Raw genomic sequence first — 24772 nt, 5'->3', positions numbered from 1 at the left:
ACTTTTGGATTTGGATACATTTTTCAAGGGGTCATGGAGACTTAAGTTCCTTCCACAAGTGTAAAGATGTTATTACTAAACGCTATAATGACCATATTTATTCCCATGTCCTCAATTTTTCCTCCTGTGCACCTGCTGATAAGCTCTTTGTTAGGTTAGCCATTTCATATCTGTCCATGTGTTTTGCTCTTTTTCTTTCCACCACCGAATATCCAACATTGCCTTTGCCACTTGGCAAAAAAATAATCTATTTAGCATTTCTACTGCCACAATGATGCTGTTGATGACAAACTTCATTAATTACTACTTTTTTATTTCTTTTTTTTTTTTTTTTGTTTTACAAACCCCTGTGAATTCTGTGGCCAAGATCAGCCACACAGTGTATATGTGTTTCGAGGTTACTTCTGTTCTATATTGGCTGATTATCTCACTTTTTGGGTGAGAAATCATTCTATATGCGTAGTAAGAAAGCAATTTCATTCAATTTGAACAGTCCATGGCAAAGTAGTAGGTTTGCACAGTCCAAACGTTCAAGCTTACAGTTTTCTGGTCTTCTAAGGGTGATAAAACCTGGCACTCAGTCTTTGCAGGCAAGGTAAGATGATAATGACCATGATGGTGATGATGATGATGAAAACAATGTAGTCTTAGTAAGGCGTTGTCAAGGGGTGTGGCTTATTGGCCATCGCTGTCCAATGAGCAGGAGCAGGAGCAGACCTGTTAGGTTTTTTTTTTGATTTTTTGTTTCTTGTACCGGCAGCAGTGATCATCAACTTTATCACTATCATCATCATGATCAGTTTTGTGGTCATGTTCACAGCTCATATTTCATTTCATGTAAATCTGTGCTGGCTTTCCTGTTGATTTTTTGATGTCAGGATGGTATTCCCCCCCCCCCCCCCCCCCCCCCCCCCCAAAAAAAAAAAAAAAAAAAAAAAAAAAAAAAGAATCCTGCAGGCAAGTGTGATAGTCATAGTGGTCCTTTTTTTTTTTTTTTTTATCTCCACTGTTCACTCCAAAGCTGTAGTTCAAGTTGTCTCTTGTAAAATAAGTCAATGGCAACAAGAAAGTGAGATGATGATGTGCAGTCTGTGTGTATTAAGTGTGTAAAAATGTGTATTCTGTGTCTCTGTGTGTGAGTATTTGTATTTGAGTTTCTGAAACTTCACGATTGCGTGTTTATGTGTGATTGAATGTGTGTCCTTTTCCGAAGTCTGTAATGTTTGTGTGTCGTTAAGGCACGGCAGGTGTTTTTGGTTTTCAGGGCAGTCCAGAGGAGACCACTGCAAGGCCGGGGTGTCGGAGGGAGGCGTGGCCAGCATGCACGGCTTTGGGGCAGTCTGGCGTCAGGACACGACCATTCTCCCCCACACTTCCTGTGATGGACAGACGGGCCTTGTTCCGCATGGCTTCAGAAAACGACAGCTATATATGAAAGGATGGCAAGGAGAACAGAGGAGAGGGTGGGAATGGTAGAGTGGAGAGTTTGATTGGAAGAAAAAAATCATCTCATAGAAACTGTAAAATAACAGCAAACAACTGTGTCAAGACAACAATATTTATATACAAACACATGCACTAAAAACATTTATACATGCAAGTGTCTGGACGCACACCGAACCAACAGTTAGAAAGGTCTGAGAGTGCAATCAAACTTAGTTATTAATTGCAACAATTTGGATACCAAGTCTATTTTTGTTAAAGGCATGGTATTTAAACATTTGCAAAATGTTTGCTTCCTCAAATTAAAAAAAAAATAATATTTTTCTCAGTAAGATCATTATCTGCAGCATGAAAGCATGAAATCAGAGGTAAATTATTGAAATTTGAAATTACAAGAGTGCCTTGTTAAGTGTTCCTGAGCGCAGTATACAACTAAAGCAGGATGTGGATTGGGCTGGTAGCTCATGTTCATGGTGTGACTGCACCCCAAACCTATACACTAAAGCTATCGCACATCAAATACTGGCACAGTTCGAATGAAGGCAAACGTAAAGGTAAAAGCCGGTGCAACAGTCAACAGACACGCACAAAGTGGACACGAGGATTTAGGTCATAGACATCTGCATTTCATAGGTGATCATGCATTTCTGGCTTCTGTGTTTCAATAATCTCACAGATCCAGGTGAGGATTTGGAGGACTTTGGAAAGACAGGGGGAAAACACGAAGGAGTGCTTTTTCAGATTTATAGAGAGGGAGCTACTAACTATACCGCTCAGAGTTGGATGACACTTCGCACAGAAAGGCTACTCTGTGATTATTCAACAAAGTCTGTGTTTTGGAAGACTCCTAATATCTGTGACAGCTGAAACACTACATTGTCAGGGTGTGGACGGCCCTGTTCTGTGATGGGATGTGACATTCAATTTTCTGCTTATAAACTAATAGCGTTTATACAGCATATAAACAATGCTGACCTAACAGCATCTCGAACCTCAGTTAAAAAGAAATATATATATAACTGACCATTGCTGCTAACTCTGTGACTTACATATTTTTTCAGATGTGATTTTTTTATGGTTATTACTGAAACTTCGAAACCTTTCGTTTCGAAAAAAATGGCAGAGAGTTTCATAGCAGACTACGATCATGGAGGAGATGGCATTAAGGCCATTGTTATTGCTCCAGAGCATAGTCCGAATGAAATAGCTTATCATAACTTTACCCTTCATTTAAAGTTGGTTAGGTTACATTTGAATGGATATGAGTCAGAATTTAGTGCATCACATTTAGCTGTCTTTATTTTTGCATCTGCTTTGATGTGGATAATTATCGAAGGACAGTCATTAAAATGACCTCAAAATGAAGTGAAATCGTTTTCTTTCACCTCAGTTAATTAGTTCAGTTAATTTTGGATCATAAGTCCGAGTCGTGTTTTTACATTATCACTAAGTAGCCATTCTATGTGAAGTGTTTGATTCATCAATTATTACTCTACGTGAATACTAAGCCACTGGGCTGTTTTGAAGTTGTCGGGGCTGGAATCTGTCAAAATGCCTGTTTGGAGCAACAACAGCAGGGGTACACAACTCCGAATCCACCATGTGGATGACACAATACCGGCACTACGAGTCACCAGAGCTGAGGAAAGTTATTTCAGGAAACAACTCTTGCAAAGAATGTATTCATACCTTCATTCTTACCTCTTTAAAATTAAATTTACCTGTACATAGTAAACACTCATTGTCCTAGTAAGAACAATTTACATGTGATTTGGCTTACTGGCACCAATTATGGTGTATTTTCTGACTTAACACTAACCTCAAAATCAACTTCACCATTTGCATTTTTAAACTTACTGTCAGTAGAGTCTTGGTTTTTGGTTTAAATTCTGAAAATCCAGGAAAACTACAGCAATATCTTTCACACTATTGATGGAAACTATTTAATTGCCAGCTCCAAACCCATAGTTATTGCAACAGTCGCAACAAAACACTACACCAACACCATAATTATTTAGCTAGCACGATAAATATACTGTCCTCACATATGGGTTCAGGGCTTTATTAAGCCATGCACTTGAAGCTTTTATAATCTTATTATTAGCCTTGTCAACAACAGCAGCGAGTCCTTTTCCATCCACTGTAATTTCGCTGCTGTTGATACAATTCAGAAATTTACACTACTTAAACATGAATCGACGATTTGGAGATTTCTTTGCTGCCATACATATATTTTCTTGCTTAAAGTGGATGGGTGTTGATTATTGCTTGGTTAGAGCTTTGGTCATCAGAGATTATGATATGCACTCTGCGCAGCACTACGTCTCTGCTGGCATGCAGAATTTGTTTGGCTAGTAAGCAGTTATGTTATGTTTTTTTTTTTGTTATGTAACAAAAGTAAAACATGAAAATCGATTCTTTAAATCAGAAGTCAAATAATATGCTAGTTATCTGAACAATATTTCGAGCAAAAATGGCAGGTATTTAGGGTATTTGACAACGTATGATAATTTTTGGCCAAAGTTGAAGGCCTATATAATAGACAGATAATTAAATGGTAAACTCAGTGGCTGGAGTTGTACATCCCTGCTCATCAATATTCGTGTTAGCTATTAACTGAAATAATAATGCAGGTGCCTAGTCAAGTCTTTGGCAAAGAGCATTGCCATCACTGTCATTGCCATCATCATCATCATCATCATCACCATCACCATATCGTCATCTGCAGCCAAAGACGATGGAACCAAAATTGTAGTTACATAAATCTAACCCCATTCTAGTGAGGTGCTAAATAATGAAAAAATAATGATTGTAAAAAAAAAAAAAGAAGGAAAGAAAGAAAAAAAAAAAAAAATCATACCAAATTTAAGCATAAAACAAAAACCAAAAAAAAAATAAACAAAACAAGCAAAAATAAGCGTTCACAGAAGATTAAAAGCTAAATTGGTTCCACAATGCTTGACCACATCCTCATCACCACATGAAGAACAACACGGTTGCGTGGGGGCTGCTGCGACAGCCTCTACATTGACAATACATAATCTACAGCACCACCACCATGATCAACACCAGCGTTACCCCACCTATATGGGAGCCTCTAAATCCTACCCCTATATCTTGACCCCCTCGGAGCCGTACACGTTGTACCCCTCCCTATAAGTGGCTAGATTCTGGGTGCTGGGGGAGGGGCTGGGGCAGTGGGGGGGGGCTAAGGTCCACCTTCATGCGCTTGGCTTCGGCCCGTGACTTGTAGCAGAACTCGACCAGGGCCACCAGCATGGCCAGGCCCAGGCCGCCCACAAGGATGTAGAAGACCCCCGCCACATTGGACAGGCTCAAAGCCTGAGACGACTTGTCCTGGAGAGATGGAGTCAGGGTGAAGTGTGTGTGTGAAGGGGGGGGGGTTAGGCCAAGTGTTGGCAGGGTTAAAAGGGGGTTGTTGAGAAAGGTGAGGCGAGGTGAGGTGAGATGAGATGAGGGCAGGTGAGGTGAGGCGAGGGGAGGCAAGGCAAGATGGTGGGTTAGTTTAAGCGGGCGCATGAATCACAGAAGGGATAGAAGGGGAAATAGAAACATGGTAGAAAATGAGAATAATGGAAAGGAAAATGATAAAGGAAGAGGTGAATGATGGGGAGATGATAGACAGAAAAGCACGAATAGAGAGAAGGGGGTGCCATAATATGGAGGAGTAGAGAGAGCACGGATAAAGAGGCAGGAAAAAGCAGACAGAAAATAGGGCAGAACAGATTAGACACAAAGACATGGAAACCATTCACCAGCAAAAAAACAGAGACTAATTATATTGTTATTGTAGTTCTACTGTAGTTTTGTGCTTCACGTTATATGGTGTGACTACGAATGATTATTGGACACATTATTAAACTCTACTTCTGCAACTACAATTATTACTTGTATATCACCACAGCAGCGACTACGAGCACACGCTACGTTTCTACGGCAACACAGTCATGTAAAAACAATTTGAATCGACATGTTATATCACATATAAATCAAAAATAGTGTAAACCACTTGAATACATGACAGAGCAGGGTTTAATCTGAGTGGTGATGACATCTCACAGTAATTTTAGTGACTTTTATTAGCCAGTTTTTAACGTCTACGTAAACGCCCATAAGTCCGAAAATTATATTGTCGAACAACTTCTTTTATACTCTTTAGTGAAAGACTTTAACTGTCAAGATGGGCAGTACAATTAGCTGTAACATTCGCCAAGTTCATATAAACTATTGTAATGCTTTATTTTGGTAGTCTGTCATATTCTAAAGAATAATATCAGTGAAAATTTGAACGATATCATTTGGATTACAGGAAAATGGGGGCAGTTTCTTTACTTGTAACTTGTATTGCGCTTTAATGGATTTATAATTGATATTGGGGTGTTTATCCCTGATAGTGCTTATCAATTTGTTATTTAAAACTTTAATCACCATTATTCTAATCACAGTTGGATTTTGATTTGCACTGCATCTATAATAGTAAATTATTTATCACATGTATGCTGCTGATTAGATTTCAAATGAAATTTTGCTATTTATTACAAAATAACAGAATATTTCACAAAAAATCACCAAGAATAATATTAAAAAGAAAAACAACATGCACCTGTAAAATAAAGCATTATTATGTGTTACTTCAAATGATGGAAGTAAATAGGTAGCCTTGGCCTGATTACAGACTAAGTAATATTTGCAAAAAAAGCTTTTCCTGAAGTTACACAGAGAAAGTGATATTATCATCTGGTGGATGTGCGTCAGGCCGACAAAATGGGCTTGTGTATGAGATCAAAACAAAACATGAGAGTGAAAACTGGCCGATGAAAGCTGCAATTCACGTTTGAGTTCTAATGCTGACTGTAGTGAAAATGGGAATGCCACAGATTGCTACAGAAACTGAACAAGAAAAATGAATCTAATGCAGATCTAGATAAGTGTGCTCGACCATCAAAATAGAGAAAGAAATTTGGAACATCTAGATGGACAGTCTAGTCTACTTTGGAGCATATTGTTTTGAACTATGTGTTTCATGCTGATGGACAGGTGTCTAAAATCTATTTCTGAGACAGTAGTTGCAGTAATCTGGAGCGTATTCAGGATGAGGGTTTCAGGCTAGCGTTCTGTGGGCCGCAGCAGCGTGAGACTGACCTTACTTCCAGAGTCCTTGGGTCCACACTCTCCCTTGTCATACCACCATTTGTTTTTCAGTTTGTCTAAGACGCCTGCTTCGCTCAGTTTCAAAACTGCAAGGTTTACTGGGGTTCTTCGCGTGTAAAAATAACATAAATAACATCATAGGTCATGTTATTTTATGTTATTAGGGTATTACACATTTGCATTGCACAGCTTAGTCACATAGAAAACTTTTTGTTCAGATCAAGTGACCTAGCATGGATCCCACTGATTACATGTGTGTATGCTCGGTGAGGAGGGGCTGGGGGGAGCGAGGAGCTAAAGCGAGCTACAGACATATGAGTGGGACCCACCTTTGTCACTTCAGGTAACACATCCATACTACCCCAGCGGATCCTGCACTGAAGCAGAGGCGAGTACTGTTAAGCCAGGACTATTGGCATTAGGTGAGCTCTGTGCCACTGCTGGGAGAGTGAACCGCACTGAGTCTGAGGGCCTCATGCAGCCTGAAGACTCTGCAGACTCTAAGGGACGGTGGAAGCTCCAAACTTGATACAGAATACACATTTTTCTGTTGCACTGATGACTTTTCCTTAATAAATCTCTTCCCTTTACCTCAACGGTCCTTTATAAGATTGTGATATAATTTTAGATATGCTATCAGCGTAGCTAATATTCATCAGCTACCTCAAACTTGGTCCAAACATAAATGTGTAAACAACTACTGGCCCTATTTGCTAAAAATTGAGTAAAGTTTTTTTTTTTTTTTTCCAATGAATTGTAATAAGTTAATCTGCACCTGTGCTCACTATTATAATTTGTAAAGTTTTTGTAATGTAGTGTAGTGCTTGTAGTGCATGCTAATCTGTGATGGAGGAAACAATACCTGCAGAACATCATCGTTAGTCATGTTATGAGCACATTAGCCTGCTATCAGCTTCGTAAAACTGCCGGCATTGTTTCAATTTCAGAAAAAGCAGGGTGGACGGACTGGGTTATAAATGTTTGATTCCTGACGTAACGCAGAAAAGCGTACAGAAAGAAAAACTACCCTGAACAGAAGAGTTCAAATTTCTACAAACGAACGGGAGAAGACGGAAACTTTATCCTTTAATTGAATTCTGCTTCTATTAATTATTCATCCTCCCCTCTACCTCAAGTCAACCTGAGACTAAAGGAATCTGAGAGATAGCTTTAGTTTCACTGGGGTCTCATTTTCCTATTACACGTTTAAAACCTCTTTGGCCTGCCATGTACTCGAGAAAAACCGCAGGAGAGATAAGGTTCAGCATGCAGTCTTCCTGCCATTCTTCTGTCTCGTCTCCCCAGAGCTGCAACGACGGGGCAAATATTCCTGTCTTGGCAGTAACTGCTCTCTTTTCCACATGTCCATGTCTGAACGCTCCTACCATCGTATCACACTGTGTCCTTTCAAAGTGGCATTAGCACATCTTTGTCAAAGCCCTTCGAAAATAATAAGTGCAATGCTATTTTTCTTCCTGCACTTTGTTGGTATCTTTTGGGGTCTCTGAATGACTGATTTCATTCCAAAATTATATTATTTTGGGAATTTTGCAGGACATGCTCACTTTCTTTGCATCTCAACAAGCAAAGTGTCTCATCTTTGTCAATGAGTCTGAACCTTTTATCGAAAAAAAGCACACACCTGACAACAGATGCAACACTGTGCCTATTTTTTGAAACCGCAGGGGGTCCCAGGAGATTTTTAGGGTGTCACTTTGGCCCTCCCTGTTTACAGCTTGACACTTTACCAGGGCAGATGCATGCGTTACCCTCCCAGGACGGGGACTGTCGCAGGCTGCCCAGCCGGTGAGCAGCCCCCGTCCCCTAGTGGTGGGGTGGGCAGACAGAGAGGGCTAACCTTGGAATCCCCTCCCCCGCTGCCACATTCTCCTTTGTCATACCACCACTTGTTTTTCAATTTGTCCAACAGGCCCTGCTCGTTGAGCTTTAGCACGGCCAGGTTGACCGCGTTTCTTTAAGTAAAAAAGGAGGGACAGATAAGATAGTTTGGTCAGAGCAGATGACGGAGAGACAGACAGACAAGATGGACGTGGGGAACCACAGCCAGGAGGAAGGGGAGGGACATGAGGAGGAGAGGGAGCAGAGGGAGGAGAAATCAGATGGGTTCAGGTGACACAGGTAGGTTCATGGGGGGGACGAACCCCAGACAACACTCTCTCTTATTCTTTCTCTTTGACTCTTCTTTCTTCTTCACAGAACTCACAGTTTCTGTTTTCTGTTTTTATATTTATATTATGATATTTTCCTTTTACCTTATCTTGCTTATGTTTGTGTTTCTCTTTTTTTCTACGTCTGGTGGCTATACTCTGCCGCTGTAACACGAACATTTCATGTCACTCTCCTTTACCGGGTGGCAGTAACAGAGGATTCCCCAGAGTCAGTGCCAGATTGATGGTATAAATTGTGTTAACCAGATCTTTGATCTCCTGCTGCTGGCGCTCTTGCCCCTTCCTGCTGGCTGCATGTGTGTGTGTGGCTAAATTTTGGTATGTTGTTCTGGTTTCCGACAGGCTTCCTGCTCTCACCCCTGAAGGGATTGACCTCAAAACAAATTTCATGGACACTACTAAATATCGGGTGCCTGAGCTCTTTTGTTCTCCATGTTTACATCCAAGCTCTTTATTTTTGGCAGGAGCTGTAACGCATTAGGGTGGGATATTATCAAAATCGGCATGCTGGTATGTTAAAAGCAAACAGAAATAAGTTGCTAAAGCAGTTACACTCTTTGCCTCGTAATGCACTTGAAAACAGATATTTTCCAAAAAAAGGTTTAAAAGCGCATTGTGGAAAGCCTCCACACAAGGCTTCACTACTTGAGAGGGCTTCTAAACAAAAGCTCAGAAAAAAATAAATGTCGTACTCTGTGCATTTCGTGTAATTTAGGAACAAACTCAGCTGTCAGATGTTAGTGCTTCTCACTGCCACTTCAGTACATCGTCAACAACACTTCAAAGAGTCCATGCTTTCAACAGAAATAAATTGGTGTTGGATTATTTATGGCTTATGTGTCTTCTTTCTATCTCCCTGTCTGTCAAAGTTGATTTTTGGATCTTACTGACATATAGTGTAACCAGACTTCACCTGGAAGGTCACATTCATTCCATCCAACCTGCCAGTTTAAACTCCAGACTGTGGATGGCAGTATCATACCCTGTGTGCATCATTATACTGGATTCAGCTAAACCCTTTTTGAGACAGACAATCCAACAGCAGCTTTATGAGACCTGGAGAAGCAATCAGCTCTACTGATGAGCCTCCTGCTACTTCAGTTTTCCTGCAAGTGACTCTCGCCTAAATGTGCAAAATGTCTGTTCCCTTATCACAATGTCAACAAGGTGGTCTACAAAATATAACTGTAGCTAAGATGAATGATTTTGTCCATTTATTCCCCACACGTCCTTCATAAATTCATGAAGTCGTATCTGTCCTTTTTTGGTGCATCTCCGCTTTTTTCTTTTCATCTACCACCCTGACCGCACATGAGGGATGCTCTAATCACCTGGGCTAATTTCTACAAGGTCACTGGAGTCACTCTCTACTTGTATGTTAAACAGTCCCTTTGTTATTAAACCTGACTTTGTGGAAGTCCTATGACATCCCGTAAAAAAAAAAAAAAAAAAAGTTAGACGCTCTCCAGTCACTTCAATTGACTGTTCACATGTTTCCAAATTTTGCTGGTATAAAAAAAAAAAAAAAAAAAAAAAATCGACCGTCTGTGTGTTTTGTGCTCCGCATAAAGATAATCGAGATGTTCAGAGAGAGAGCGAGAGACAGTGTTCTCTGGGGTGATCTAAGCTAAAGGCCATGGATAATCTCATCAACATAAGAACTATGGATGAAAACAGTTCAAAGATATCTGTGTTTCACGATAATTACAGTCACATATCAATGATCATATCAAAAGTAGCTCTAAATCAGAAGGCATACAATCCTAACATTTAATCAGTGTATTGCTTTGTCTCATTGTCATCTTCATCAAGTCAAATTAAGGTTGTGATTAGTGCACCGAAAGGAGAGGCAGGCACACTTGACGTGCACACTCCCAGCCACATGCGTGCACCAAGTAGATCGGGTTCCCGCTGATTGAGAGAAGCCAGAGACAACCGTGGATCGTCCCAGAAATGTGTTTTCAGGGGGGGGCTTAAAGGAGGACCTATCCACCCGCTGTCTGTCACTTTTCCCCCATAAACGGAGAAACCAATTTTTTTTTTTTTTCATAGGAAAAATGGGGTTGAATTACAGTGACTGGGGTTTGGAGCGACTTGTCTGCACCGCATGCAGGGGAAAGTTATAGTGACAGGACGTGAGGCTGATGGGTTGCTTTGTGTTTTGCCTTTCATAAGGCAAATCAGAAATGCTGACAGGGAGAGATGGAGGGAGAGAAGAGAAAGGAAATGTCTTTACCGAATTCAGTCAATTATTTCCCCTCAACAGACACTTGTTAGATTGTGAGGACAAAATCTCTATACTTCTGTCAGTCACCAGAAAAATCAATCATTTGCATTGGTAGCATACTTTAGTTAAAACTTACTGGGACTGTTACTTTGGCCTCAAGTTAACAATTGCCTGCTGAGGGAAAATCTAAAGAGAATGACCACCTTTAGTAACTATATTCACTCTTTCTCATTTCTTTCCATCATTTGACACTGTCATTATAAAAACACACCGAAAATTATTACTCATTGATTTAGGTTTTAATCTGGCATTTTTCAATTAAAAACCAATTTAACTGGTATAAGAAACACTCTCCTTTTTTAATGTAATTCAGTTCATTTGATGTGGGATCCTGTATTGTGACTACTTTCTAGTCCCCCCATTGGCCAGGCCCCTCTGCTTCCCATCTCATACTCTTCATTTCCTGTGGATCTATGAATTCCCCCTTGTGGCCCTGGATGTAGTGGCAGTAGTCTAAAGTTCTGCCCCTCCTTGCAGTTACATATAAAGTTGACAAATCTCTCCTAATAATCATCATCATCATCATCATCATCATAATGACTAACATTTCTGAAGATGACAGGAAGAAAGGGACGAGACAACAGACAAATGGACAGTGTTACCTTTAAGGTGGTCCTGTGGAGAAAGAGAGTGACTGAAGAGGCGAGAGGGGATGGATACGAGCAAACAGGGATAGACAAATGACAGTGACACAGACCGAAGAAATGAAGCTAACAGGCCCTTAATTAGCAGAGAAGTAGCAATAAAGAGTCAGAAAGAAAAAAAAGTGAAAGAAAAGGGAGGAACGCATGATGAAACACATAATCTACATACTCAACAGACTTGTCTATGTGTATCGCTGCTGCTGGGTGAAAATCCATCAAATCATTCTTTACAAGTTCAAAATAAAATACAAATTATCCTGACCCTGAGCACTGAAAGGGTATAAATTGCGACTAAACTCTTAATTTTTTTTTTTGGAGGAGAAGTGCTTTCACCTGACAGCAGTGATAGGTTAATGCACAAGTAGTATAAAAGGCACAGCAGGGTAGGTGGAATATTGCATCAATAGCACAGTATCAGCGAGGTTACTGTTTCCTATTGTTACACTATTCCACCCACCTTAACTGTGAGCCTTTCGGCGTAGCAATGCCATATCCTTTGGAGTCCAGGTTCCCCCCGACTTTCATGGTGTCACAAGGCTTGCGCTGCTCCGTGTATTCGTTCATGGTGGACTCCAGGAGGAAGGCGTACTTCCCCTTGGACTTGCGGACCCTCGCCACGCCCTCTGCAGTGGTCTTCGTGAAGACGGTCGGTTCAGCAGATTTCATGTATGACCACATCTTCTCGTACACGGCTATTTTGGACCTCTGGAACAGTGAAGGCATGACAAGACTAATTAGAAAATGAACAGTTAATTTTCTGACAGACAAGGTCAGATACTCTCATGGAGGATAATTTTTGTGACCAAGTGAAGAGAATAGAAATTATTTCGCTTGAAGAAAAAAGATGACCCACAGAGAGAAAGATAGCCTTGTCCCTCCCAAATAGCCTTAACCTTTGATAGGTGTAGATAAGGAAACATTTTTTGAATCACAAAGCAAAGAACACAATGTTAGTTTGAAGATTTTTGAACCTCATTATTAATTTGATAAAAACTTACAATGTAGTAGCTCGCTCACAGCATTTCAGTATCTCAGATACAGTATATTTTTATTCCTATAAACTTGAAAAATTCAATGAAAATAGAAAATTTTAAATCAACTTACATTTGCTTCATTGACATGGACATTTGTTAAAACACATCAGTGAGCATCTTATTCATATGCTAATTTACTGCGATAAATACTATCCTATTCTGGGTCAGCTCCACACACTGGAAACTGTCCTGATGCTGGGAACACTCAGCAGCCAAATGTGGATTAGTCTGCTTTTCAAAAATAATCACTGACAAATGAAGCATTTAATCATGATTGAATGAAGTCCACTGCAAACTACAGTGTGCAGCTGTTTTAGTACAGTTCCTTGGCCCTAATAAACCACATATTCTGTACTGCCATTGTTTTTTTTTAAATGCATGCCTTCAGTGAGAATGAATAGGTATTGGGCTGGAAGCCACAGACGTGGTATGGAAGTCTGAGTAACTAACTAACATTTCTAACTTTTCAGGGGTTATGGTTTGCTGACCCTAAAAAAGAGAGACAGAAAAAAAAAAGCACAATGGGAGCTTAATCATTTAAGACTGGTGCCTTACTGTTAAAGCAACAACACTGTTGTGTACTTCTAGATGGCCAGTCACACCTCATGTCTGTGCTTTAAGCAGCGTCTTTAACAAGACATTTAATAATCAAATGTACATGCCAACTTCACTGAGACAAGAGTGAAAAATGTGGGATGTAAACATGATAGCAGAGAAAATGAAAACAACGTGCACTTTTCTGTATACTGACACAATGACATTCAGAGTTGCTTATTGATTTGATACAAATATTTTTTCCATGCATCTTCAATGGAAACAACAATGCAGCATTGAATTTTTTTTATTGCATTTCATCAGTTTCACAATATAGAGTAAATTGCTGAGGCTTTTGACTGTTATAGTCCTTGAATAAAATTACACCGCTGATGGAGAGCTTTGTCTTCCATCTTCCATTTTGATCCTCCGGCATATAATGACATTTATAACCACATTTAAAATGTAACACTATGGCTCCCCTGACAAGTCAGGCATCAATCTCTCTTCAAATGAGCTTATGACTGGAATAGTGGCATAGTGATTTGTGCAGAGATGAATTTAGTCATCTGGGCAAAATGAAGAGCCTCAGAGAACATGTATCTGGGATGAAGTGTTAGATTTCGTTTTTACTGTGTATATTCTGTGCAGAGTTGCATGTATGTGAGTGTCAGTATATGTAGGTGTGATTCTGTGTCCAAGATTGCATTTGTGTGAGTTGCGTGTACTCGAGGGTGAAAATAACAAGCGGCGGGGTCAAACCGACATCCTCCTGTTTTCCTTCTCTCCTGGTGATAAAGTGCTATTTTGTCACTCTGCCAGTGACGAGCCACGGCCTCACTAAAACTCCAACCAGTGTCTGGCATGGTGTGCATGCGTGTGTGCAAGTTTGTTGCCAGTGCGTGACGGACACCTATTCCATAAAAATGTCACTCATATCCACGAGGACCATTAAGCCCCTCATTTTTCTCTCATCCTATATTTAGTCCATAATTGGGAAAAAAAAAAAAAAAAATCTTCTCACCATCCCTTCGCACCTTTAGCTCTAATATCAATCTTATCAACCAAGTTGAAGCCATCCATCCATTCATCCTCCTTAATTTGCCCCATTCCTCTATCACATAGTTTCACTGCCCAGCTCCAATGAAATGTGTTCATATGTGCAATGTATACAATGTATATTAGAAAGAATGAGAGGGGGGAGAGACAGTGACGATCATGGTCAAGCACATATAAAGTACCATCTGGCCTTGGAGGGATGGATGCGTGACAATGTGTTTCTGTATTCTTTAACAATCAGCGAGACTGTGAAGGAGGAAATAGATGCTGCAAGTCACCTTCAGGCCTCGACACAATGAAAAACACTTAAATATACATCAGCACTGAAATCTGCTCGTGTGAGCTGAACTCAAAATCACATTACACATATGTAAACACTCACACACTGTGCGTACATGTCTGCTTGCGTACACGTACATGTGCACTCACACAAACACACGCGGATAATTAATGGTGGTGGCGAATCCCCCTCAGCTGTGGGAAAGTAAATTGCTTTTTCACCCTCCACAGATTTCAGCACGCTTGTTATGTTGATGATGCCAGAGCCTCTCACGGAAGCACAAACTGTCTGCTATCGCCTCCGTCCTCCCCTTGCCTCCCCCGCATCCTGAGATACAAACGAGTGTGCACATTTTTACAAAGCCTAAGTGTGAATTAATATGTACGTGTATACATATCTGAAGACACAATCACAATCGTTCCAAATATATGGCGGACTACACGGAAGAGTGGATCTGTTTGTGAATATGCAACAACTCAAGTGTTTTGCCCATGTCGGCAGAAAGTTTTTCTGTTTAGAATCGTAAGCTTTTCACAAATGTGCGTGTTGTGTATGAGAACTCATGTAATTGCAATCCACATGAACAGGTCAGGGGGAAGTCGCTCTAGGCCTGCTCTGGGTCACTTCACTTCACTCTGCTATCATTTCTTGCTTGCTATTTAATTGTTAACAGCTCCCTGTGGTTTATTCTGTTCGGCTCTATCCACCTCTTCCTAGCCTACCTAGCCCATCCCTGCGTCACTGCTCCGTAGTATTTGCTATCAAGATCACCACTGCTTTTTGTATGGTAGGACAGGAGAGGTATTAAATGTCACAGGGGTAATGTAAACAATAATTGTTCCACTCGAATTATGATTGCTGTTTTTCATTCAAAAGCATTAAAAACCCCATGGTGACCCTATTATTATTAAATAGACTGCTCCAAAGCCATTTCTTAACTTTTATGAACAAATTAACTGCAAAGAGAAAGGCACAAATTTCATCTGTGCACCATTTTCAAAATTTATTTCTCTCTCGGTTCAAACTGAGAAAAACATCAGCCATTCAAACCTTCCCTCACACCTGGATTATTGCAGATCGCTCGTCTTTGCTCCACCTACACCCAGCCCAGAGTTCTGTTGCTGAACTTTTGCATGGGTTCACTAACGAAGAAAACACCTCCCTCATACTTCTTTCTATGTCTTCCCTGTTTTGACTTTGACAATCTACCTATGCAGCCATGGGGTCTTTTGCCCTTTGCACCCTGATGTGCCCTTTTATATCTTCATGCGATTCATTAAGTTTTATTCATCAAAATGCTTTGTGTATATAACTGATGGGTCGCAGACAATTAAATGCATCTGCTCCCCTATTTAACGTTCTCTTTTTCCTACATTTTGTACATTTTTCACAAAGGGCTGTTGGATCTACAGTATGTGTACACTTCACCCAAAGAAAAGGTGGAAGGACTCATAAATGGATTGCCAGACTCTTCTAAGAGTCGCTAAAGGTGTAGCTTTCTTGGAAAACAATCTGGTTGCCATCTAGACCTTTATCTGTACATTTATTGTGGGTGTGGGATCCTTAAAAGATCGTGATTTAACCTAACCAGTACTGTAAAAGCACAACAGCAAAAGCCTGAAACCTGCATGAGCAGAATGTGTTGGCCCGTACCCTGAAAAACTCCTTCGTAGAACCTGAGTCCAATGTCCCGTAGGCGATCTCTGTTTGCTTAGCCAAGTCCTCCGCACTCTCTATGGGTGAGACCATCCTCTCCACAGTGAGGAAGGCAGCCAGGTTGGCTGTGTAGGAGGAGATGATGATGAGGGTGAAGAACCACCACACACCACCGACAATACGTCCAGACAGAGACCTGGAGAGAAAACAGATGGAACAGAGGTTAGAAGAAGAAGAAGAAGAAGAAGAAGAAAAAAATAAACAGTTTGAAGAGTGAAGAGGTAGAAATGCAGATTAAGAAGAAACTGATGGAAGATGGCATCATTTAGGAGATGAGGGAAATAAATTAGAGATGAAAAATTAGGAGAATGAGAGTAAAAGATAAAGTAGTGGATAAGGGTAAATAGAGATAAAAAAGAAGAACTTAAAAGATAGAAAGAAAAAACAGGGAATGAAACATAATTAAGATAAGATTAGTTCCTGAATAAGAGATTTACAACACAACACAAGCATGGTTTAAGCATTTTTTAACACCAGTGTGTGCATCTCAGCCTCAAACCAATTCAGCGACAACAAAAGGCTACATGAAACAGATTGTAATCAGGACGCCTCTCCAGCTCTACGAACCTCATCTCTCTTTCCTTTTCCTCCATGTTTACTTTCTTTATCTACCAATTGCGAGCTGAAGCACCAAAGTAAGTGGCAATTAATTTTGCTAACATGCTTTCACAGAGTAAAGGAAAGCGAGCAAGCATGAATGACCACATGAGAAAAGAGAAGACTAAGATGGGAGATGATGGCACAATGTGACGTTTTCCCTTAATCACTGTAGTCAATAAAAAAAATATATAAATAAAAAAAAAAAAAAAACACCATGAAGCTGTCTCAGGTGCAAAGAGGACATAAAACACCCACGCTTTACAGAGTGAGAAAGCAAAGGAAGAGAGTATTGGGTGAGACATACGTTCACAGTTTTCTATCAAGTATGAAAATCACAGAGCATTCACAGAGAATAACACGAGTCCTTTTTATTGCCCCTCTCTTGTGGCTGCCAACTGTTATTTGTATAAAAATAATGCTTCGTTTAAGGGAGCTTTGTCTCAGTATGAATACATCCATGCTATTCATGTTCCTCAGGAAATCAGTGATTAAAAAAATTTGACATAATGACTCACCTAACCTCCAGCCAGAAACCACCAACCATCATTTCATGTATTTATCAAAGTATAAATATTTAATAAAGAAATTGATTCATTGGCCACTCGGGGGAAGAAGCAACAAACTGAAAACACAAAGACACAAAGTTTGATATGCAAGGATACCAAACAATTGAATAGGCCGTTAATACACCAAAGACCGCACAACATCAGTATTACTTCTGGTTCGTGCTTGTGACTGCCGGGTAAATGGTAGTTAGTCCAACACTCACTATCTGTAGCTTTTTTTTATGTCTTCGCCAACACTTGTGAGCAAAATTTTGCACCTAAGTTGCTAAATACTCTCTGATGGTCACCAATGGTCTGTCCGGCTTGTCCATGCTGGGCTGATGCTATGGGAGCATTTAGAGTCACGCACCCAAAAACTAAAATAACGAGCTGAAAAATGCAGAGCGGAGCTGCGTTAAAGTGTTTTCATAATAATAATAATAATAAAATAAACACTTTATGTTCATAGCAGCACCTCAACAATGTTGCGAAAGCAGTTTTATGAGTTATTTTTAGGATGGCTCGGGTTTTAAGGTGTGTATGCTGGAGAGCGGTGAGACAGCTGAGAGGTGCAGCGACACCTGACTGTGCATAAATTATCACCTTTTGGAGCAACTCCACATTTTGTTGCTGTAGAAAAACCGGTGCACCTCTCAATCCTACCACACACACACACACACACACACACACACACACACATACACCACTCAAGTAAGAAGTGATGCCATTTGTCCTTGAGGCATTGATCTGTTTACCTGAATTAATGAAAGCGCCCTATACTGTAATGAATTCCCTTGAGAAGAAGTTGTCAGATTGTGTTCAGACTTATTAGGAGACCACGGAAACATTGTTTTTTTTTTTTGTTTTTTTTTTTATACAGGGATGAAAATTTGTGAAGGATTGTAGTAGCTAATTAACTGATAATACGGACTTTCAAAGTAATGGAAAAAAGACTAAAAACATTTGTATGACTACACTCACAGTAAAAAATAAAGACAATGCAAGCCAATGAAAAATATGGTAGTTGTCTTCCATTCCAGAAATAAAAAAGCGATCATGATCATGGAGACAGTGTTTAGGAAGAGGACAAAATGAAGAAGAAGAAGTAAAGGAGTAATGTACAAGGTTGGCACTTTTCGAAACTCATTTTCACAGGTTCTACGGGGTCTCCTGCAGAGGCTGGCTGGGGCATGAGATCTGATTGGTTAGATGGCAAACGAACTGTGACAGCATTTTAATTTGACCTGATGGAGTGAGTGGACATCCAAATAGGAAGAAGAAGCAAGGAATAAATGCACAGCCAAGCAAAGGAGAAGATGGCAGGAACGTGGACAGAGAGAGCATAACAAGAAGACTGATGCAGGTGGAAAGAAGATTAAGGAGCACACGCTAACACTGTATGTTCATATGAATGAGTATGAGAGCACAAACATGATCCATCCATGCCATAAAGGCACTGAGAGCAGGTACATCGATTTGTGCATACCACAACCGGGGGAGTGTCACTAAGACAATACCAGTTACAGCCTTATTTAAATATGTCCTCTGTTTGAAACACTCAGCCACAGTGCAGTGACATCTCTGTTCCTGAGTTCAATGCTTTGGATAAAACCAGTGACCACATCGCTGTGGTGGGAATTTACTGTAACCCCTCTAAGCTTTTGGACTGATGTGGTGCGCAGACAGACTCTGCAGTCAGAGAACACATCAAGTTTTACAACCAGCCAGCTGCTCAGCTGTGAACATGACTTTATTTAGTGGTCTTTATTCTGAGTTGGCAGCAGAAAAACTCATACTGTGGATGCAGTTTGGCTACAGCAGCAACACAAAGCAAACATCTTTTTGTGTGAATACCCAATGAAACAAACCTCACTAGGACCCCTTCATACATATGAAAAATTTGATTATCATACTTCACAGTCATCTACACACACTGTGAAGTTGTTCAACTGCTTATTTGACCCTTCTTTTCTTGCACAGTCACCCAAAACATGCTACATCCATCGATAGCAGAAAGTATTTCTAGATTTGTTTTATTATAAGTTATTTACTTGATTGATAGATTTATTAAGTCCATACATTTGCATGTGCAGCTACTGAATGCATATAGCACATTTTTATAACAAATTTATTTTGGGTCGTGAGAACAATTTGTTCGACCTATTCAATTAACCTAAGATTTATCACATTCAAATCTGAAGTAAAAAAGAACATAGACTCCACCATCCTATTAATTGAAAAGTGTGCATAGGGAGTCCAGAGCAAAAACGAACCTTGATGGAATAACTGACGGCATAAATTAAAGCAGATCACGTCATGAGGGCAACTCATATTATGCGTGGCATATTAATCAAAAACAAAGCATCTGAAATGATTCTGTGTCTCAGAGGTCAACAAAGACGACTATACTACAGAGAGCAGCAAAAACAGGTTGGTTGAGGACAACATGATGAACAGCATGTGTTTTTCTAAAGGTGTTGTCCTTGATTTGTCTACGTGTGTATGTGCATGTCTGTGTGTGTGGCTGAATGACAAAGAGAGCGCTACTACTTCTTGGAGAGAAGTTGGAGAACATGTTTACCGACCGAAGGCCGACGGAGCGTGCTTCCTTCAGAGGAGACCTGGGAATGTGGAGGTGTGCGTGTATGTGTGTACAGTATGGCCATATGTGCATATACATTTTTGCTGCTGTGCGGTAGATCTGAATTGCCATGCACACTCTTTATGCCTGTGTGATGTGTGTTTGAGTGTGCAGTTGTGTCTGATGTCTTGGTATGCAACAGGCAAACCGTTCTATAGCGGGTCATGTATCATCTATGATAGCCAACAGATTGCCCCTGCAATCCTCTGTGTGAAAGATTAATGGCACGCTGTTCCTCTTTTTCTCGCTCACACACACACAGACACACACTATCACACACAAACACACACACAGTTCTGAGCTATGCAGCTTTTTTCTGTCAGTGCACCTAACAAAAGGGCGTGTATGCGATCGCTCTCCCTCTTTTATTGTCTTAACAGATAAATAGAACTAATGGAGGACAAAGATGTTTCCTGTAGTTTTATCCTCAATTAAATTCTCACGACTCTTGAAGGCAAGAATGACAGTAACCACAATCATCTGGACAGGAAAAACCTGCACAAAGCCTCAACAAAGCCAGACAAACCACAGACTGAACCACAGCTGGATGACTATGATTGTTCACTAACTGCTACAACACGTTGTAACAGTTCTATCTATGGTGAGAAAGGTCTCATTTGTGTCAAACTCTAACTACGGTTTTGTCACATACTGCGACCTCCTGATGTGAGGAGCATCAGATCGTAGAACGACCTTCTGCAGGGTTCAAGAGCGTTTAGTGCTAATTAGCTCAATTTACAACGCTAATATATATTCAATCTTCTTTATTTCATTATTTATTCAATTTATTTGCTCCTGCCTTTTTTTTTTTTTTTTGTTAATTAATGCAATTTTAGTGCCTCAGTTTCCATTGTCTTTTAACTGCTTTTGTTTCTGTTTAATAATCTTCTGTTCAACTACCTCTTCTCTGTTTTAAATATGATTTTGATGTCTTCTTTTAATGTGTTTCTAATTCTCTGTAAATCACTCTGAACTCCATTGTGTTTTTATTATTAAAATAAACTACCTTGTGTATAAGAAAATTATTTCAGACACGGCAGACATCATGGGTGCCATGCGTTCCTTTTGATTATGCAAATCATGAGTTTGTTAGAAAACTAATTTCCTTGTTTGCTGAGGCTTGTTCTCAGGGGAATTGCAACACTTTCTGCTGTGTCCTGATTGGGAGGCAAACAGGACACGTTTTATCAAATCATGGTGACAGATATGCTAATAAATGAGTTTCTAGTTATTAATGTCTTGAAGATATATAGAGCATGATTAGGACACAATAAAAGATCATAGGGACACTGAAAAAGCTTTTTCATATTCTTTTCCTGGTGTTTTCCATCTTTCTCCAATGAAAGAAAGGTGTGATATAGAGTAAACTGACTGATTGATTGAAACAGCCACAGACTCCTTGGGAGACGGAGGCAGAACAAACGCTGTGAAGTCAAACAGACACATGAGAGCACATCAGATAAAAAGATTAAAGATTAAAGGTGCAATTGGCAGATAATGAAAGACATAATAAGACACAAAACAAGATTGGAAGAGTGAGGAAGTTATACTTAGGAGTTATAAGAAAATTCATTTCATTGAAGACATTTCACATTTCGGGCAGCAGAATGGCATTGTTGTTAGCGCTGTTGCCCAACATCACAACATCGCAGGTTCGCTTCCCAGGCTTGGGGCCTGCGATGGCCTACTGCAGTTGCCTTCCACTGTCCCAAGACATCATGGTTAGGTGAAATGGTGCCTCTAAGTTGTCTGTAGGTGTGAGTGTGAGTGGTTGTTGGTCTCTGTCTGCCTCTGTGTGTTGGCCCTGTGATGGACAGGTGACCTGTCCACGGTGTATCCCGCCCTCACCCAGAACGAGCTCGGATTGACTCCAGCACCCCCCAACGAGCCAGAAACAGATAAGCGGTAGAGGATGGATGAATGAACATTTCACCTCTCATTTACTTGGTTTTAAGAATGATGATCGATTAGTGAGCAAGCCTCATTGTTCGGTCGTAGTCTGACTTGCTATTAGCTGGATCTGTTGCTACCATTGGCTATTCAGCACACCAGCAGCCATTTACTCAATACTTACACATGACATTCACACACACACACACACACACACACACACACACACACACACACACACACACACAGAGGAAGAGAGCTGTAATTTCAGATGCCTATTGACAGAGACAGATCCAAATCCTCTGGGATGTTCACTAGAGATCACTTTATCTCTCTGCCCCTCTTTGTTCTTGCTCTTGGTCTACCTCGACGTACACACGTTTTACTACCCACTGTCACTTTTCTGCCATTTACTCATTTCACCCTTTAGAAAATTCCACTCCCATCACGTATCTGTCTGTCGTTTTGTTGCCCCCCATTTAGGCAGTGACTAGGTCAATCCCTGATATTAGGGGCCCAAAAGCCATGGCGAAAAGAGGACAAATGGGTGGTGCAAATACCAACTCAAGGTCACTCTCACAAGGTGTGTGCAAACGCATTCATGTCTGCTGCCTGTCATTACCTTCGGCTTGATTGGAAAGGTGAAGGAAAGTTAGTGTGTCTGCAGAAAGGAGAGCACAGCTGAGTGTTCTGAGAAAAAAGTGTCTGTTGTGTCTCATGAGAATGGAGACGGGACATCGCACACATGCTGTGTAATGTGTGGCTTTAGAAAGAGAGCATAAAAGTGGTGGAATTGTGTTGAAGTGTGTGTTTGACTGTGTCTCCCAGACTGCAGAGATGACTGCAGCAAGGAGAGAGGGACCCGCACTGAATATCAATTGACCTGCTATGGCAGCTCAATACACAATACACTATACACACAGTCTCTCCCTCATACACACACACACACACACACAGTTCGTATAAAGTCAAACAATACAAATCTCCACACATGGACCAGTTGGCCAACAGATGCTTATGAAGGTTATAAGACAAACTGAGATGACACACAATACAAGAAGGGAATGTGTACTTCCTCCACAATAAAAAAAACAAAACAAAAAACAACAACACAAATATAAGTGACCAGGCAGACAGCATCCAAAAAGACATACAAACGCATTCAGATCGAAAACTATATAATAACAGAAGAACAATATATTTAACTCAGTCTGTTAGGAAATCTCTCATGGTCATAGCTGCCTCTGTCCCTTTTTTCCCAGTTCCACTGTTAAAGTGAACCTCAACGCTGAGTGTAAACTACTAAGATTTTTGATACTTTGCAGGTGAGGAGTTGCTGATGCTCTTGATGTCTCAGTTAGCACCGCTTAAAACAGCAAGCCAGTTGTGTATCACAGGATATGCTAGAAATAGATTCACAGGCTCATAAAAACGGCTTAATTTGAATTTTGATGACATTGTACTCAAACGACTCTGTGATCAGTGGCACTAAGGGCTCTATAATTGTATTATGGAGTCTCCATGTATGAGTTGTTCATTGTCTTGTTAGCAGACACATTACTGTGCAGGTAGTAGACAGAAGGTAAACTGACAAAGTGAATCAGTGAATATCGATTCATCCATTATTTAGACCGCTTATCTGTCAGGGTCACGGACAGGGCTGGAGCCAATCCCAGCTGACATTGGGCGAGAGTGGGATACACCCTGGAGGAAGCCAGAGTATCAGAGAGGAACCCAGTGGCAACTGTGCTAACCACGGCACCATAAATATTGGCTGTTTCACTTAAAAGGAAACTTTTGTGGACGCGCACATGGCAGAGGGGATATGTGTTGTGATGTGATAATAGCTGTGTGTTTGCTGGAGCTACAGCGCATTTCTGCAGCACTGTGACCTTGCCTGCCTGCAGAGGTGCACAAAGGAACGGGAGATAAAAGGAGATCTACAGAGGGCAAAGAAAGAAAGTGATATGACACAATATGCATGACACGTATCCCTTTCTAAAGACATGATCTCGTATTTCTGCAGAGCACAGTGTTACAGTGTGGACTCATCCATCACAGGGTTTTGTGGCAGAAAGCCTGGTCTGGAGGCTTATTTAATTCTTTTCCTCAATTTATCTAATGAACAGGTTAATTTAACTCTTTGAGCATGACCCCTACTTTTTCCTGCATAACTATGAATTGTGTCATTACTGAGGCGTCTCACTCAGTCAGTTTATGCGCAATGGTTATGAGCGCATGGTAAAGTGAGTCTTTGATGTCTGAGCAAGTCACTCAAGCCTCATCACTCCTTGCAGCACCCACTTAAGGCCAAGGGATGATGGTAACAATTGTCCTTTCCCTCGGAGTCCTTGACAATCAGTGGCTGGTGGATGCTGGGGTGCTGGGGAGGAGGTTAAGCTGATTAAATGCTAGAATGATGATGATGATGATGATGGTGATGATGATTACGGCGGTGATGCAGGAATGCTAACAGTGAGTGCTATAGTAGTAAAACTGACAGATTAAACAAGGTGATTGCCGGGAATGTGTGCAATTAATGTTTTGTTTTTCATTTGCCATTGAGAAACATTGGCATGCGTTGCTGTCATCTTCAGTCTTGTCCCTCGACACTGGAATTTGGGGAATACTTCTGACCAGCTTTCTACCTTTTCCAAAAAAAAAAAACCAAAACCAACAACCCAAGATTAGACAAGAATGGGCACATTTCACACAGCAACTTGCCAGGTGTGTGAAGA

The 24772-nt window shown here is 40.6% G+C and overlaps 1 protein-coding gene across 3 annotated transcripts in view; it reads right to left on the bottom strand.

The window, feature by feature from the left end:
• Positions 1-982: 982 nt before the first annotated feature.
• Positions 983-24772, bottom strand: part of gria4a (glutamate receptor, ionotropic, AMPA 4a) — an 86925-nt gene continuing 63135 nt past the window's right edge. For 2 of the 3 annotated variants that reach the window (XM_029518349.1, XM_029518347.1), the window contains 5 exons: positions 16296-16494; positions 12193-12440; positions 8474-8588; positions 4663-4800; positions 983-1425 (listed from right to left, as the gene is read on the bottom strand). In XM_029518349.1, coding sequence (XP_029374209.1) covers positions 1261-1425; positions 4663-4800; positions 8474-8588; positions 12193-12440; positions 16296-16494 — 865 coding nt within the window. In that variant the 3' untranslated portion in view covers positions 983-1260. Of the gene's footprint in view, positions 1426-4662; positions 4801-6606; positions 6722-8473; positions 8589-12192; positions 12441-16295; positions 16495-24772 lie in introns of all 3 variants that reach the window. The other variant, XM_029518348.1, reaches the window with a different exon arrangement.

This window comes from Echeneis naucrates, chromosome 13 (assembly GCF_900963305.1).
Source record: "Echeneis naucrates chromosome 13, fEcheNa1.1, whole genome shotgun sequence".
Lineage (NCBI taxonomy): Eukaryota > Metazoa > Chordata > Actinopteri > Carangiformes > Echeneidae > Echeneis > Echeneis naucrates.
The sequence above is the reverse complement of the archived record's forward strand: the minus strand, read 5'-3'. Positions and strand labels throughout refer to the sequence as shown.